General features: G+C 35.6%; 1 protein-coding gene and 1 long non-coding RNA gene across 7 annotated transcripts in view; one reads left to right on the top strand and one right to left on the bottom strand.

Annotated features, from left to right (window-relative positions):
• Positions 1-3,130: 3,130 nt before the first annotated feature.
• Positions 3,131-3,452, bottom strand: LOC125615506. The gene is made up of 2 exons (XR_007346121.1): positions 3,392-3,452; positions 3,131-3,328 (listed from the first exon to the last, which is right to left on the bottom strand). It is a non-coding gene; the product is annotated as an uncharacterized LOC125615506 (long non-coding RNA).
• Positions 3,453-9,975: 6,523 nt separating this feature from the next.
• The window catches only part of Agmo (alkylglycerol monooxygenase), a 336,057-nt gene continuing 330,771 nt past the window's right edge, over positions 9,976-15,261 (top strand). For 2 of the 6 annotated variants that reach the window (XM_048799643.1, XM_048799647.1), the window contains exons 1-3: positions 9,976-10,110; positions 10,227-10,508; positions 11,959-12,089. In XM_048799643.1, the coding sequence (XP_048655600.1) occupies positions 10,383-10,508; positions 11,959-12,089 (257 nt within the window). In that variant the 5' untranslated portion in view covers positions 9,976-10,110; positions 10,227-10,382. The remainder of the gene's footprint in view (positions 10,111-10,226; positions 10,509-11,958; positions 12,090-15,261) is intronic. The other 4 variants (XM_048799642.1, XM_048799646.1, XM_048799641.1 and 1 more) reach the window with 3 other exon arrangements.

Below are 15,261 nucleotides of genomic sequence, written 5' to 3'. Positions count from 1 at the left end.
TGGTGACAACAGCACAGTCGTTCACTAGAAACAAATGAGTCATACATTTGAAATATATAGCAGCATACATAGTTCCTTATACAGAATATTGAATGAATATTAATCTTTTTCTCAAAGAAAAAGTCTGAAGTAAATGTCAACTATATTGATGTGCATCTATTTTGGAAGATGATGCTTAAAATAAATGTTTAAATAGACAAAAATATCAATTTTCTTGAAGTGATTCTTTAAAAATCTTTAATTCTTTTTTATTGGAATAACTAGCAGAGAGTGACTCTTCTTAATTATGGTTTGTACTCTCATGAGGATAATAAATAAAACTTTCCAGCTGGCTCTCGAGAAAGGCCTATCCAAACCAGGCACTAAATAGATAATTTCTTTTTTTTTATTCAGAGATTGATCTATTAACTTGTTAAAATACTAATCTCATTTCAAGAAGAAATCAAAACATCTTACACCAGTACACTCAATTAAAAAAAATGAAACAGAGGATAGTTATGCAAGGGAAATATTGGCAGGAATCAACGTGCCCAGTGGTGCACTTGGTGTGTGCTATGGTTTTAATGGTTGTACCCCTGCACCCCAAAGGAAGACTTATATGCTGATAGTTCTCACCTCCAAGGTGATGATAATAGGAGATGGGACTTTTGGGGGATGAGTGGGTCATGAGGGTGGTCACAATTCAAATTTGTGACCTTATAAAAAAGAACCTGGAAATTTTCTCTGTACCTTTCACTATGTGACAACAAGGGGAGAAGGGGCCATCTGTAAACAGGAAGCAAGTTCTCTGCTGACATTCAATATGCTGGCACCTTGTTCTTGGACTTCTAGCCTCTGGAACTCTGAGAAATACATCACTGCTGTTTTGAAACCACACACTGTGGTGCTCTATTACAGTGGCTAGAATGGCTAAGACAGCATGCTACTCCTTGAATCCTATACACTTTGTAGATTTATGCCATACATCTGATACTAAGCTACCTATTAAACCATCTGATGTGGGAAGCATGATTAGGTAGGTGATTCATAGCATCTATAAAATTAAGTAACACAAATGCTGTTCAGGAGAAATACATTATTCCTGGTAGAAACTAGAAAGAAATTCCTAACCATATGCCCTAAAGAATGATAAGAACTGGATTTATGTGTACGATGAATTGCTTCAACTCTGCTTCATAAAAGCAGGTTCATGGGTCCTTTCATCAACAGGTGACAGTTCCTGTGATGAATGGGTAGGTAAGAGACTCTGCCTAACCTGCTGGCATTATTGGAAACACGCCCTGTATGGAACGTAGAACTAACCCATCTTTCCTACTTGCTTTATTTCAAGCACAGACAAGTCATTTTAAGCAACTTTACACCAGAATTATGGACATTAGATACCACTACCAAAGATAGGTGCCCATTTTTTTCCTTCACCAGAAGAAGCAATCCCCACAGAGAACTGAAGATAGAGCAACATCTTCCAAATACATATTTTCAGACATGTTCATAAGTGTTAGATTTACAGTAATTCTGTAGCAAATTGCAATTAAAACTGCTATGTGTAACTTAACAAAGTAAAATAAGTTTATTTTGCTGCTGAACTGTTCAGAATGTTTGAAATATTTACACACAAGATTAATTTGAGAGAGGCATATGTGGAATTTAGAGTTTTCCAAACTTGTGTTACAAAAGAAATCCTCCTCTTTGCAGAGGATCTCATGAGCTATTTCAAGAAATACTCTTGAGATCTCCCACATTCTTTTATTCTGCACTCTGAATTTGGATTTATTCCAACATTGACTCAAAATCAATCCTATAAAGAGAGAGTTACATGCATTCTGACACCGATATGTATGCAACACTTCCAGCCCCTCTTTGGCACTGACTACTGTTAAAATAACAATGAGATGTATTAGCTTGATGGGATTTTAAAGAAATAACTTCTGAAATACTATTTGTTTTTTATGTTCTGACCTCAAGTGTATGCCATAAATTTCTTTAAAGATCATGTTCTACCTGATCTTTTCCTTCTATGTCAGGGAAAGGACTTTGGCCAAAAGTAATAAAATCTGATCAAAGAAAATAGAGAAAGTGATTTAAGTTTCATATGCTGCTATTTTCTAATGAAAAGTATTAATACAAAGAGTTCAGAGACACTTAGAGACATATTGACAACTAGATTCCTAAACAAATGCCCTCAATTGTACAGGAGTACAATGGGAAGAGAAATAATTAACTTTGTACTAGGACAACTATATGTAAGTAATGCAGCTGATTAGATCAGGAAAAAAATGAAGGAAAAGAGAAAACCAAAACCAAAACTGAGACATAACAAGTTCTGGAAAACACACAGAGAAAGTGGAACTGGCATACTGGTGTGAGTGCTAAGTGCATGTATACACTGAAAAGCAGTTTGAATATTTTTCAATAGTTAAACATATGTTTAGGATATACATATAAAATATGAATAGGATATTTCTCTCAATTATTTGTACAGTAAGATTAAAATGTTGTGAAAATTTTATTTTATCATATTTGTATTTGAATTGCAAGAAATTTGTCATGAAAATAAATAAATACAATCATCCTGATTTTCATATCAAAAATGAATCTTGTTTATGCATATGAATATACTTAAAGTGACTATAGATGAAAGTCATCCTTATATTTGGTTTGTGACTCATTTTGTTAGTACTTTCTCCTCCTATTTATAGATTTTAATCGTTTGACTCCAGACTTATATTTTTACCTGCTGAAACCATCTCAACTTAGATGTTTATGAGCATCTCATACCATATTTTGAGCCAGAATACCCAGTTGATCCATTACAGTAAGAATTCCATTCTTTCATATGCTTAAACCAAACTCTTGAAACGGTCTGTTTCCCCCCTTTGTTTTATTCCATTCATCTAATCTGGTAGCAAATTTTGTCAGCTTTAGCAATAATATATATCCAGAATCTTTCTACTTTTACACCTTCTACTGCAACCATCCCAGTGAAAGTCATCATGGTTCTCTGCTTGGATTCCATTAATCACCCCTGTCCAACACCCTGCCTTCAGTTTCCCCTTCTGAAGTCTGTTTTTCACACAGATATCTGCTGCAGTCTGGCTGGGCACAAAATCACGAGCCACCACACACCTTGTAGATTCAAACAGCAACTCTTTATTCTCGAACTGTCACCGGCACTTTACACACACGTTCTGGGGAAATTCCATGTCCACTGGGCTCTGTATCCCAAAAAAACTCTCTGAATCCCGCACAAGAACTCAAGGGAACTCAAGGAGCGGGCGCGCCTGAGGCAGCAGGATACGCCCTATTCCCAGCAGGGTACACCTTAAACCTGGAACCGCCCTAAACCCAAGGAGCGGGATACTCCCTAATCCCAGCAGGATACACCCTAAACCTGGATCCGCCCTGGTCCTTGAGCAAGGTCACCTTAAATGCAATGTCACTGCAAATAACCTGGGCCATGCCATGCGTCATACCTACTTGGCAATGGCTCTCAGCAGATACCAGACTGACCATTTCAATGCCTAAGTTGACCACAGGGATTCTTCTTCCAAACCCTTCAATGTTTTTTTTTTTTTTTCTTTTTAAAAAATTTTTCTTTAAATTAGTTTGATATGACAGTAGAATGCATTTATGCACTTGGATATATCATACATAAAAGGAGTATAATTGCTCATTTTTCTGATTGTACATGTTATAGAATCACATCAGTCATGCAGTCATATATGTATATAAAGTAATAATGTCTGTTTCATTCTATGATCCTTCTTATCTCTACATCCTCTCCCATTCCTTCACTTCCCTCTACCTTATCTAAAGTAATTCTATTCTTCCCCAATTCCTCCAATGCTTTTCAGTCTTAATTAGTTGGTTATTAGTAACTGTTATGTGAACAAAACTCAAATAGTTATATAACATACATTACAGATTTAATATTTTCTCACCTAATGTCTTGACTGATGTTCCCTAGGTGAGGAGAGACCTGGATATTTCAAAGATCCAAAACCTTTTAATCTGAGGCTTTGTAACTTCATCATGAGGCTTCCAGATCTAAGATGCTGAAACTCAAATTATTTGTACGATGTAAATTGATCTAGGTAAAATAATGTGCCTGAAATTAAGAACTTAAACATAAGATGCCCATTAAAATATGGATAAAGCAGTAATCTGACTGTTACAGTTATGATGACTTACTTTTTCTTAAATATCTTCATTTTCTATATGTCTCCAGTTAGCATATGTTATTTTCATAACTTAGAAATATAATCAAACTTTTTGTGAAGGTATTGTAAGAAGAGGTGTCTAGTCTAATTCTCAGAGATTCAAAAGACTAAAGAAGAAGACTTGGCAAGAGGGAAAGAATTTTATCAATTTTAGAGTAAAACAAACAATTATTCCCTCATTTGAAGAGGTCAAGTCTAGAGAAACGACAGCAGCATAGGGCAGTGATGGTCTCCTTTCTGAGAACCTCAAGATTCATCCCATACATTTTTTTTTTCTTAAAGCCTGAGCAGAGAAATGCCCACTTTTCTACCCCAGGTTTTCAAGGGCAGTTTTCTTTCTCTGCTGCGGAGGATCAACCCTGCACCCACTTGTGGTCGGGATGACAAATCAGACTCACCCTCTCTAAATTGGGGTCACTTTGGTCTTCAGGGCCAATGAAAGCACAGAAGAGAGTCAGATAGGGTGGAGAAATTCACAGGGAGTTTATAAGAATTAGAAAGAAAGCCCATGGACTTTGCCTTCCTTTGTCTCCATTTCCAAATTGTTCAAAAGCAGAAGTCAAATATTTTTCCTGAATGCCTCCCACCCACACAATATGTTGTGGATATTTGTCAGCCTAATAAATAGAAACTACAAAAAAGGATACTTTAAATGGTTTTTGTTGTTTTATTAATTTTAATGTCTGAAGTAGAGGCCAAGGAGAACAAAAACAAAAACAGGAAAGGTGTCCTCCACCACAACAATCCCAACTCACTGAAAAGGCCTGCAGAGAAAGCTGGGCATGCTTATAGACTAGCTCCCTCTAACACCCTCACAGGCTCACCTGAGAAGATAAACCTAAACTCCAGAGTGTCACATCTACCTTGAAGGGACATAAAGAGTATTCATTGACCTGTATTCGTTCACAGAAAAAAAAAAAAAAGAAAGAAAAAAAGCGGGGGAGTGAGGTAGGGAAAGGGACGTGGCAAAGGTAGCTGAAGGATATTTTTCTGAGTATTAATCCAAAAAAAAGAATAAGATAAACTATTTTATACAATAGAAGAAGTCAAGCAGGAAACAAATTTAGGGAAAATGAGGATATATGAAAAGAAATAGCCAGAAAACAGGAACTGAGAGAATGTCTTGGAAAAAAAAAATTAATAATATAATTTGCAGAATTTAAAGTGAAATCAAAAGGTAGACCTGGAGAAATCAGCGAATAGTAGAATTCAGAAAGAAAATGAAAATGGACAGAGACCATACAACAGGTGTGGATGAAAGATGGGATCTGACAAAGATAGCAGGTCCACATTAAATTGTAGGACATTTCTGTAAAGGAAAGGAAGATTTGAATTTGAGCTTTAAGTGAGTTTATCTCCCCATGATATTCTAGCAAAACCAAAAGCCAAAAGCTAAAAACAAACAAACAACAACAACAACAACAAAAACAAAACAAAACAAAACATTGCTGTATGTATAAATGTGGCTGTATAATCAATGTGATCCTGCAATCTGTAAAACGTGGAAAAATAAGAATTCATACCCCATTTGAATCAAATGTATGATATGTCAAGATCATTGTATTGTCTTGAGCAACTAATAAAAAAAAGAAAAAAAAAAGAGTTACTTAATTTCAAAAGCACAAAAGTATTCTATAAGCACTCAGGATGCATAAATTTGTAACTTGAGAAAAATAAGAAGTCAAATTGAACCCAGAATTAATATTTATATGACATATTAGGCGCCAAAAGAAAATATAGATATCTAACCATGGGGATTATTCCACACCACTTACTTCTCACATAGTGTGATGAAGTCTTTTTATAAATACTAAAGAGTGATGTCTTGTTCTAGTTATTGATTTATTGCCTCTCATCTCCAAATTCACACTTGGTTGCTGGATTCATGAAATGGAAGTGGATCTTTTAAATATTTTTCTTTGCTAGTTGGCATGATGTCAACCTTTGTCAGGAGCAGGATGTGGACAATCATTTTCGAAAGAAGAGCTTTTACTCTCTAGTTGCTCTCTGCCTACTTGTAGGAGTCTTGCGGCATGGATGGGTTCTTCAATGATGTTCTTGTAAAGTAGTGTAGTAAACAACTTGCCTGGCTCCTCAGGAAATGTTGCAGGGAAAAGCCTCAGGTCAGACACCCCTGGCAAATAGCTATTTCTGTTCTTTTTCAGTCCAAAATACTGAAAGTTAAAGCAAGTTCCTCAGTCCAGCCCTGAGGGTTTAGTTGCTTCTTATATTTTCTATTCTCATATAATTTCTCTAAAAAAAAAAAAATCCACAGATTTCTTTGCCCTAATTTTTATTGGCCATTCCTTCATTACCCAATTCTCTGTTACAGTTGATCCTTCTTTATATTAAACTTTCCCTGTTGAAATATGCTTTTGGGGGGTATGGGGGATACCAGAGATTGAACTCAGGAACACTCAACCATTGAGCCATGTTCCCCAGCCTTATTTTGTATTTTATTTAGAGACAGAGTCTCACTGAATTGCTTAATGCCTTGCTGTTGCTGAGGCTGGCTTTGAACTCTTGATCCTTCTGTCTCAGCCTCTTGAGCTGCTGGGATTATAGGCATGTGCCAGGGAGCCGGGTCTCTATGTACTTTTTCTCTCCAAGTTCAGCAGTATTGCCAGAGATTCTTAGTCAATTTTTAAATGTAATTTAAATACAAAAATCTTCTCCTATTTTTTTCTTGTGTTTGTGTGTGCGCATATGTGTATGTGTGCATCGATTTGTTTGCAAATGAGAATATTGTAAATAAACAGGTTCTTCATGTCTTGCATTCTCATGGGATGTCTGTCATTTATATCGGTTCTTCCATGGTATTCCACTTCAGTCAGATAAAATAAAGAACATTCAGTAAGTTCCCAGTGATTAGAAACTCTGGGAAGAGGTAACAGAGATATTTGCACAGAAATACATCTGGAAGATACCTTGGAGTTCCTGTTTCTGTCCTAGATATAGGTTCTTTGCTCTCTTGTATCTTTGAGTGCTCATATTTTAAGATAATTAAATTCAAACCAGAGATTTCATATCCAGCCAGGTGTCTTTCACATATCTTGGTATGACAAAGTTATATTAAATATGCAATTATATATGTAACCTTTTGAGAGAAGAAAACAATTTTTGATATGCATTAACATGAATAAAAATATCTTGAGAATGGAGAAGCTAAGGAATAAAAAGATTGGTAGTGAACCTTGACATCATTTACATAGAGAATTAAGTTTAAATGATTGTAGCATGTATTTGTGTCCATTTGTTCAAAGCAAATTTATTGTCTATGATGTCAATTCTTCCCAAATTAGTTCATAAATTTAAGTTATTTACAGTTAAACTGCTGAAGGGATTCTTTGCTAATAGTTTAAATAGATTCCTTCTAGCAAATGTGCCAAGATAGCTTATAATTTTTGAAAAATGAAATTCATGAATAAGAAATTTTCCTGCAAAGTTATAAGATTATGATGATGGGACAGTAATTAAGATACCATGGTACTAGCACAAGTATAGATAAATATGTCAGTGGAACTGAGTGGAGAACCTGGAAATAGCCCAGGTATTTGGAAGTGTAATGTGAAAATATCTACTAACTGGTGGCATGGGGAGAAGGGTGATCCACCAGGACAAGGGAGAAAGGGGAATAACCACTGCACAGCACATACAAAACCAAATTCCAGACAATTGAAGGAACAGCAACCAAATCCTGCAAACATTTTGAAAGAAAACATGAAGCTATATGATAAGAAATAGCCATAAAAGAGGAACTGAGATAGTGTCTTGGAAAGAATTTTTTTTTAAGTAACGTAATTGCAAAATTTGAAGTTCTGGGCCTTCCAGGCAACCCCTGTGGTTTCAATGTTCCCCAATTCTTCCCAAACCCTGTGCTATAATAATATGATCTCTTCCTTTGTATCCCCTGGGCTTAATGATGTTGGTTGCTTTCTATTGATATTAATCCTTAGATTACCTCTTTATTGCTGCTTGGCTTTTTACTTCTTCTGTCATCTCCATAACAAATTCTTCATATTAAATTCTGTAAACATAATACATTTGAATGATTTTTGAGCTAGTTGATATACAAACACATGCACAAACACACACACACACCTCTTTCAGCCTTTAGCTTAAAAAAGATTTTAAAAACACGCTACATAACCATATACTGAATGGAAGAATGAATGTTCCTCATAAGTTGTTAACTCAAAGAAGGAGAGTTGATATGCTAATATAGCTCATTACAAAAATCAAACCATATGTGTGTGTCTAAATACATTTATATGATTACCATAACAACTGTCCTCGTAGGGAAAAAATGATATGAAAAAATATCTCCTAGGAAGAAAGGTTATCCCTGTTAAACTGAAGGAAGAAATGTGTGACTTGAGGGAAGGGGTGCTATAAATTTTACTCTATTTACAACTATGTTGTTTGGATTTTTCTTTCTCCTGTCATATCCCACATTTGTAATCTCAAAAAAATTAAGAACAGATAATAAAATATGTACATTTTTATTTGTAACAGAAAGTGTCTGAAAGCAAAGACAATTCTGCTGTAATGCTTGCTTTGAAATGAAAATCTGTTGCAACATGATTAGAAAATTTGAGCATGCATCTTTGCTGATTTGTAGTTCTGTCAGAGAAAAACAGCAGGTGCTTTTTTAAAACTGCACCCTTTGTGAACTGAAAACCTGAATGGTGTTGTTATGCACAAAGTGTGAGCTCATGCACACACATGTGCACACACTTCTCTTATACTCCTTCCATTGTTCTTAGTTCACATATGTTATCGTGGACTATGACATCCACATATATGTACATGATATTATAATTTTTCTGTCTGACTGAAGATAATTCTTCTAACACTTCATCATAACTATAATCTGCAATACTTCCACAGTCTATTTCCACAAATTTCAGGCCTATTTCAATGCAAACCCTATATTTAGTTTAGTACTTATGGATGTCTTAATCATGCAATGTGTAAAAATGTGCTTCCATTTTTATTAGGCTCTAATTTTTTTTTCTTGTGGGTAATTATGAAATTTTTGGTTGTTGTGCCCTAATCTTATTTTTCTCAGAAATCCTGTGATTTGTATTGCATACTTTTTTTTATAGTATGGTGATTTTTAGTCGCCCAAATGTGATATTACAACAGAACTGACTAAAATGTACTAAAATGTTAATAGTGTCTCTGAATGGTAACTTGTTTGTTGCTTATCTATAGTTTCTATTTTTTAAACATGTTTATGTATCAATAACTTCATTAAGTAACAGTTTCAAAGATGAGATAATAATTAAAGATAATCACAGCTCTTTGAGATAAAAGGCTGAGGCTATTCTGTCATGCACCGCATATTCACTGGAGATGCAGAAAATTAATTACCCTCTAGTCTACCTAAAAGGTACAATCACTTAAGCTCTTTCTAGAAGACAGAGGCAAGGTCTCACAGCAACAGCTGGCAGCTTCTTCTGTAAGTGCTTAGGAGAATAGAGAAGACGTGATGCTTATGCAGTAAACATCTGCTCTTGAATTGGATTGCAAACATTTGAAAGTTAACTGGATTGAGATCCAGATATACATAACAAGCCCAAATTCAGTGCTTACTGACTTTGGAGCTTTCATTAGGTAGAATACCCTGATCCTTCATGAAATAGGGTCTTTGAAGAGGCTACCAACTTAAACACATTGTGAATTTCAAAACTAGGAGAGATAAAATACTCTTTCTGATAAGCTCTGACTTTTGAACTTCCATCCACTTTTCCAGAGTGAACTTTCATCCTTTATCACCTCTCCTTACCTGCTTTTCCTTTCCAAGGCACACTCTTATTTTCGTTTTATTTTAAAATATTTTCTATTTTTTGATGCTCAGTTACTCTGGCTACAGTCAAACTGCACTGTGAGTCTTTGATTTGGGGGACAAGTCCTCCCTTTCCTCCCCCACACGCCCTTTTTGGGATGGTGTCCAGTGAACTCTGAACTTGTTCTTGATTCTTGTTTTTCCTGTCTGTACAGAATCTGCTGCTGGCTGGGCTCTCTCTGGAGCTTTGTCTCTAGCTGTTCCTGACAGAGGCTTGTGCTGTGCAGCACATCTCGTCCTCTTTGTTCAGCCTCTGGCTTCAACCACTGAATCCCAAATACTCTCCAGCTGGGAATCAGAGGAGGGCAGGAATGAAGAACCCAGAAGCCCAACAGGATGTTTCCGTTTCCCAGGGTGTTCGCATGATGTTTTACATGATGAAGCCCAATGAAACTTCCTTCCAAACTCCAGAAGAGGTGCCTGATTACGTAAAAAAGGTGAGACTATACTGAAAGAAGCAATCTTGATCTTTTCTTAATAAGAAAGAAGTAAGGTCAACATATCCTGGGGATTTGTTCTCTTTCATTCTTCAAATTATTATATTCCAATAAAAATAATTCAATTTCTTGAAGGCATAAAGCAAAAGAAGAATTTCTACTTGAATTGAATTCTCATACAATATCCATTTTTGTCTATAAATCCCCTCCTTTATATGTTACTCTAGAATATGATAAAAAATTTAAAAGTTTTCCTAGACACCATGGCATTGTGCTTTTAGCAGTTAAAAACTCAGTGTCAAACAGTTACACCACGTCAATAAACTTTGTAAAAAAAATTTATTTTAAAATGTTTAACTTGCTCACCACCTCCAATGAAGTATTACCTCTTTAATTAGGTAGAATTGTGCAGAATGAAGAATATGCAGCAGCTTGACTCAGTCCAACTCTGACTTCCTAGATTTGAACTTGAACCAAGTTTTCTTTGAAACTCTCAAGTATTCAGAGGCACTTTTCACTTTTGGTTCCTGGCTATGATTGGAAGTGGAAATATCCAGAATTAGAACTTGAATATTGAAGTTCCCCACCCTGTCAAGTAGTTCCTACCACACTTGCTAGTTTAAGCCAGGAATAGAAAAAAAGATGACATCAGAGAGTATGTTCTCCAAAGTTCAGTTTAGAAAACTTCACAACTCATGATCAGCCTCCAAATGAGTGAAACCCATATTGTTTTCAAAATTCAATATTGCTTTTTCTTTTTTATGTTTAAAGAGAATTGTGTTACTCATCTTCATAAATCATTATTTATATTATAATGTCAAACAAAATCTAATATTTATTCATCAATACTACAGCCTTAATGGTATAAAATAAAACAAAATAGATATTATTATTGCATAAAATAAAATTAAAACTGAAGGTATGAAACTTTGGTGGTGTTTTGAACAAGATGGAAAATTACCTTATTCTCTAAGACTCTCAGAAGAAAATTGTTTTTACTCTTTCAATTTCATCATTAGAAGTAATTCTTATATATATATAACTAGAAACAGGTTTATTCTTAAGGAAATCCTCTTAAAGTGAGTCTCACTCAGTCATAGGTATATGATAAACTTCTGGTTACTTAACTTATTTTAAATGTATTTTCTGGAACTTGGTATGTGTCCTTCCTACTTTTATTATTTTCCTGGCACAATTATTATAGTTGTGTCTATAGTTATATTTAATTTTCAAATTTGATGTTAGAATTTGACCACAGATTTAGTGTATGCCATAAATACACTAGATCTCTTTGCCCATCAAATGGGAAAAGATCTTCTAAAATAGGTCTGTGCACATCTCCTGCTGGGTCTCCCAATTATGGAAGGACTAATCAGAAAGTATGGAAGAATTTCATTATCAAACACTTTATCATTATCAAAGCCTTTCTTCTTTGTAATTTCCTTTCCAGGCTACTCCATTTTTCATTTCCTTTATGCTGCTTGAACTGGTCATCAGCTGGGTTTGCAAAGGGAAGCCATTAAGTCGCGTGGATGATGTTTTAACATCCTTATCGGCTGGTATTCTGTCTCGGCTTCCAAGGTAAGTTAGATGGTTTAGCAACAATAATTTTTTAAAAATAAATAAAACACCAATAACAACAAAAAACAAACAAACAAAACCCCTTAGCATCTCCAAGAGTGAAGAGAAAGGTACCTATTATATGGGAACTTGCTTAATTCCATGTATTTCCCCAAAGAATTCAGCTCCTGTCATTATTTACATTTTTGCCATTGTTTTTCTTGGTATTTTTTTAAAAATCTAGAACATAATTTATCTTGATTTCTGAGTTTCTTGGCACACCCTTAAATTTTGCACTTGCATTACTGTAGTTCAAGCCCTAAGTCATATTCTGATTTTCTATTGAAAATTTTATTTTGCTCTAGCATAATTCACACAGATAGCTCCCTGAGCTGCAGCATTCCCCAGGCAAGTCATATAAGGGTCTGGACTATTACAAAGTCTCAAAGTCCTACCTCTAGTATGACCCCTTTGGCAGCCAAATATGTCTATCATCTGGATCTAATAGAAATGCTTCACTGGTTCTGAATTGCTCTGAGAATAAAGTACAAATCCTAAACAACAGAGGGCTTTTTCTTTCTGTCCTTGCTTTTGGTCCCTCCATTTTCCTGCCCCTTAGTCATCTTTGTTCTTTCATGCTGTGCTATGTGGCTTGGCCAGCACACCACAGGTGCTTTGTTTTGCCTGCAAAGCCATCCATGTGGCCACCTCCAATTCATTTCTTTTTTCTAAACAAAAGTCACTCTCTTCATTCTCCTCAACAAGCCTCATCCATTTTCCAACCTTCTCTTAGGCAGCACTTCACTATTGTCCCATGAACTCTCATGATCACCCCAGATTGTTCCCATGAACTCCGGGGCAGGTGCAGGATCACCCCAGGTGCAGGATCATGGCCTGTTTTCCTCCAGCCCTCCCTGCTCACTTGCATACAACTTGAGAATGAGAGGTGTACTTATCTCATAGTTTCATTTCATATGCCTGGAATGGTGCCTGGTATGTGATAAAAGTTTAGAAAATAATATTCTTAGTGTGTCATGTTGATGATAAAATTGGACAATGAAAGGAGTAAGTAGTAGTAAATAATAAGTGACCTGCTTTATAGAAAGAGTAACTAGTGATGTATTAGGGGAACCCTAATGAATGAAGGGCATTTTCACTGCATAAGGATTAACCAAAGAAGCAGAGGTGAAGCAGTCCTCAGAAGCCTGTACTCTGGGCTGCTGAGGAATGTTCTCATTTCAACCTCCCAGGCCTTGCTGCTTTTACTGTTTTAAGAGCTTTACTTCTGACCAGTGCTCATTGCTTTGGAATGTTTCTATGAACCACACACTGGGAAACTAAGGTGGATTTAAAAAAAAAAAAATGTCAGTACAATTTTAATGTATTTGAGAAAAGGTGAAGTGACTTCATATAATTTCATAATATAGTCTAGATAGAAGTTTGATCTTAAAACATCTCTCAAGTGTTACTCTGAAAAAAGTAGGTTAGGTATATATAGTACTAGTAATAATTTTAGTAATAATGACTCTGAAAAATCATTGTTACGGTTGAACATTGCAGCTGGAATCAGAGGAAGATAGTCCAGTTATTTGCAGCTAATTCCCAGCTTACCTTAAGGATAGATTTAAAATTATAGACAATTTCCTCCATTACACATCTCCTGGGAACATAAGTGAACATATATGTGTTCAGTATACTCAGGGATATGGAGATTTGAAGGTAGATTTATTTATTTTAAAAATTCAATTTGTGCCAGGCGTGGAGGTGACATGCCTGTGATCCTAGCGGCTTGGGAGCCTGAGGTAGGAGGATCAGAAATTCAAGGTCAGCCTCAGCAATTTAGTGAGGTCCCAAGCAATGTAGCAAGATCCTGTCTCAAAATAAAAAATAAAAAGGGCTTGGGATGTGGCTTAGTGGTTCAATTCTTAGTAGCCACCCCCACCCCCCCAAAAAAAATCACATTTGTTACTGTAACTTATTCTGAAAACAATTAAGTGTATAGGTTATTGGAAATCAGAAGATTGATCAACTATAAAAATCACTTGATAACTGGAAGGTGCAATTGCAACCCAGCAGGTGCAATTATGGGTCACATATTTTACTGATTTGAAGTAAAAATGTTAAGAGCATAGAGAGGCAGTAAAGTGAATGAATTCAGCATTTCTTTTACTTTTTCAAGTTTGACTTTCACTGCAAATGAAATTAGATTGTTCTCTTTTCATAGCATTGTAACTAGTATAAGCAACATCGTATCCTCAGTACAATATTTCTGCTTAGCAGAAAAGATACAGAACTATAAAAAAGTAAAACAAAAATCAAATACATACTTTTATAAAAACACACACAAAAAGGGAACACACTAATTCCATCCTCTACACCTGACAAAGAAATGGAGGGGTGGCGGGGTGGGGGAGGGGAGGAAGAAGGAAACAGAATGAAAGAAAGAAACCAAAACAAAAACAAACCCACCTGTCCTTCAGGGACAGAACATGAAGTTCTCTTTCTTTATCCACTACTCCTAACACTCCTTAAGCTAACACAAACTGTTAACTCCAGTACCCTTTAAAGAGAAAGGTAAAAGGTTATGAACTTGAATTTGGCGAATATTTTCAATAGCTGTATCTCAAAAATGAACAGCAAGTGCTCCCCCACCCCCCACCATATAAAGGGCAATGTGTGTAGTTTTCGATTTTGCAAAGAATTTCATCTTCTATAACCTTTTACCTGAAAGATAGAGGAAAGCAAATTATCTGAAAGTGAAATATAAAAATACTTTCTTCTCTTTTTATTTTTGTACTATCAGACAAAGACAAGGTATAAGCAGAAATGGAAAGCTGATTCTCAGGGTCCACCCCACTCAATCCTTTTTCGGGGCGTGGGGGGCGGGAATATGAAGGGGAAGTTGACATCAACTCTTACAATAGTATTTCAGCTGAAGCCACTGCATCAAGGGGAATCCCTGTGCAAATCATTAACAGCCGAGGGTTAGATTAACACAGCATTGATCACATCCTCTCCAAGGGACTAATTTCATTTTCTACGCTAGCAACAAGAGTTTGCCACATCCTTAAAATATGTAATTGCTAGAAAAAAATGACTATACCATTCACTTGTGAAAAGCTGTGCTTTGGATAATAATTGTAAGTAGATATGTGGCTCCTGAAAAAAAAAAAAAAAAAAAAAAAGGGGAAAT

The sequence above is a fragment of the Marmota marmota genome, unplaced genomic scaffold (genome assembly GCF_001458135.2).
Source record: "Marmota marmota marmota unplaced genomic scaffold, marMar, whole genome shotgun sequence".
In the NCBI taxonomy this organism is placed as follows: Eukaryota; Metazoa; Chordata; class Mammalia; order Rodentia; family Sciuridae; genus Marmota; species Marmota marmota.
Note: the sequence above shows the minus strand (reverse complement) of the source record. Positions and strands in the feature narration are given on the sequence as shown.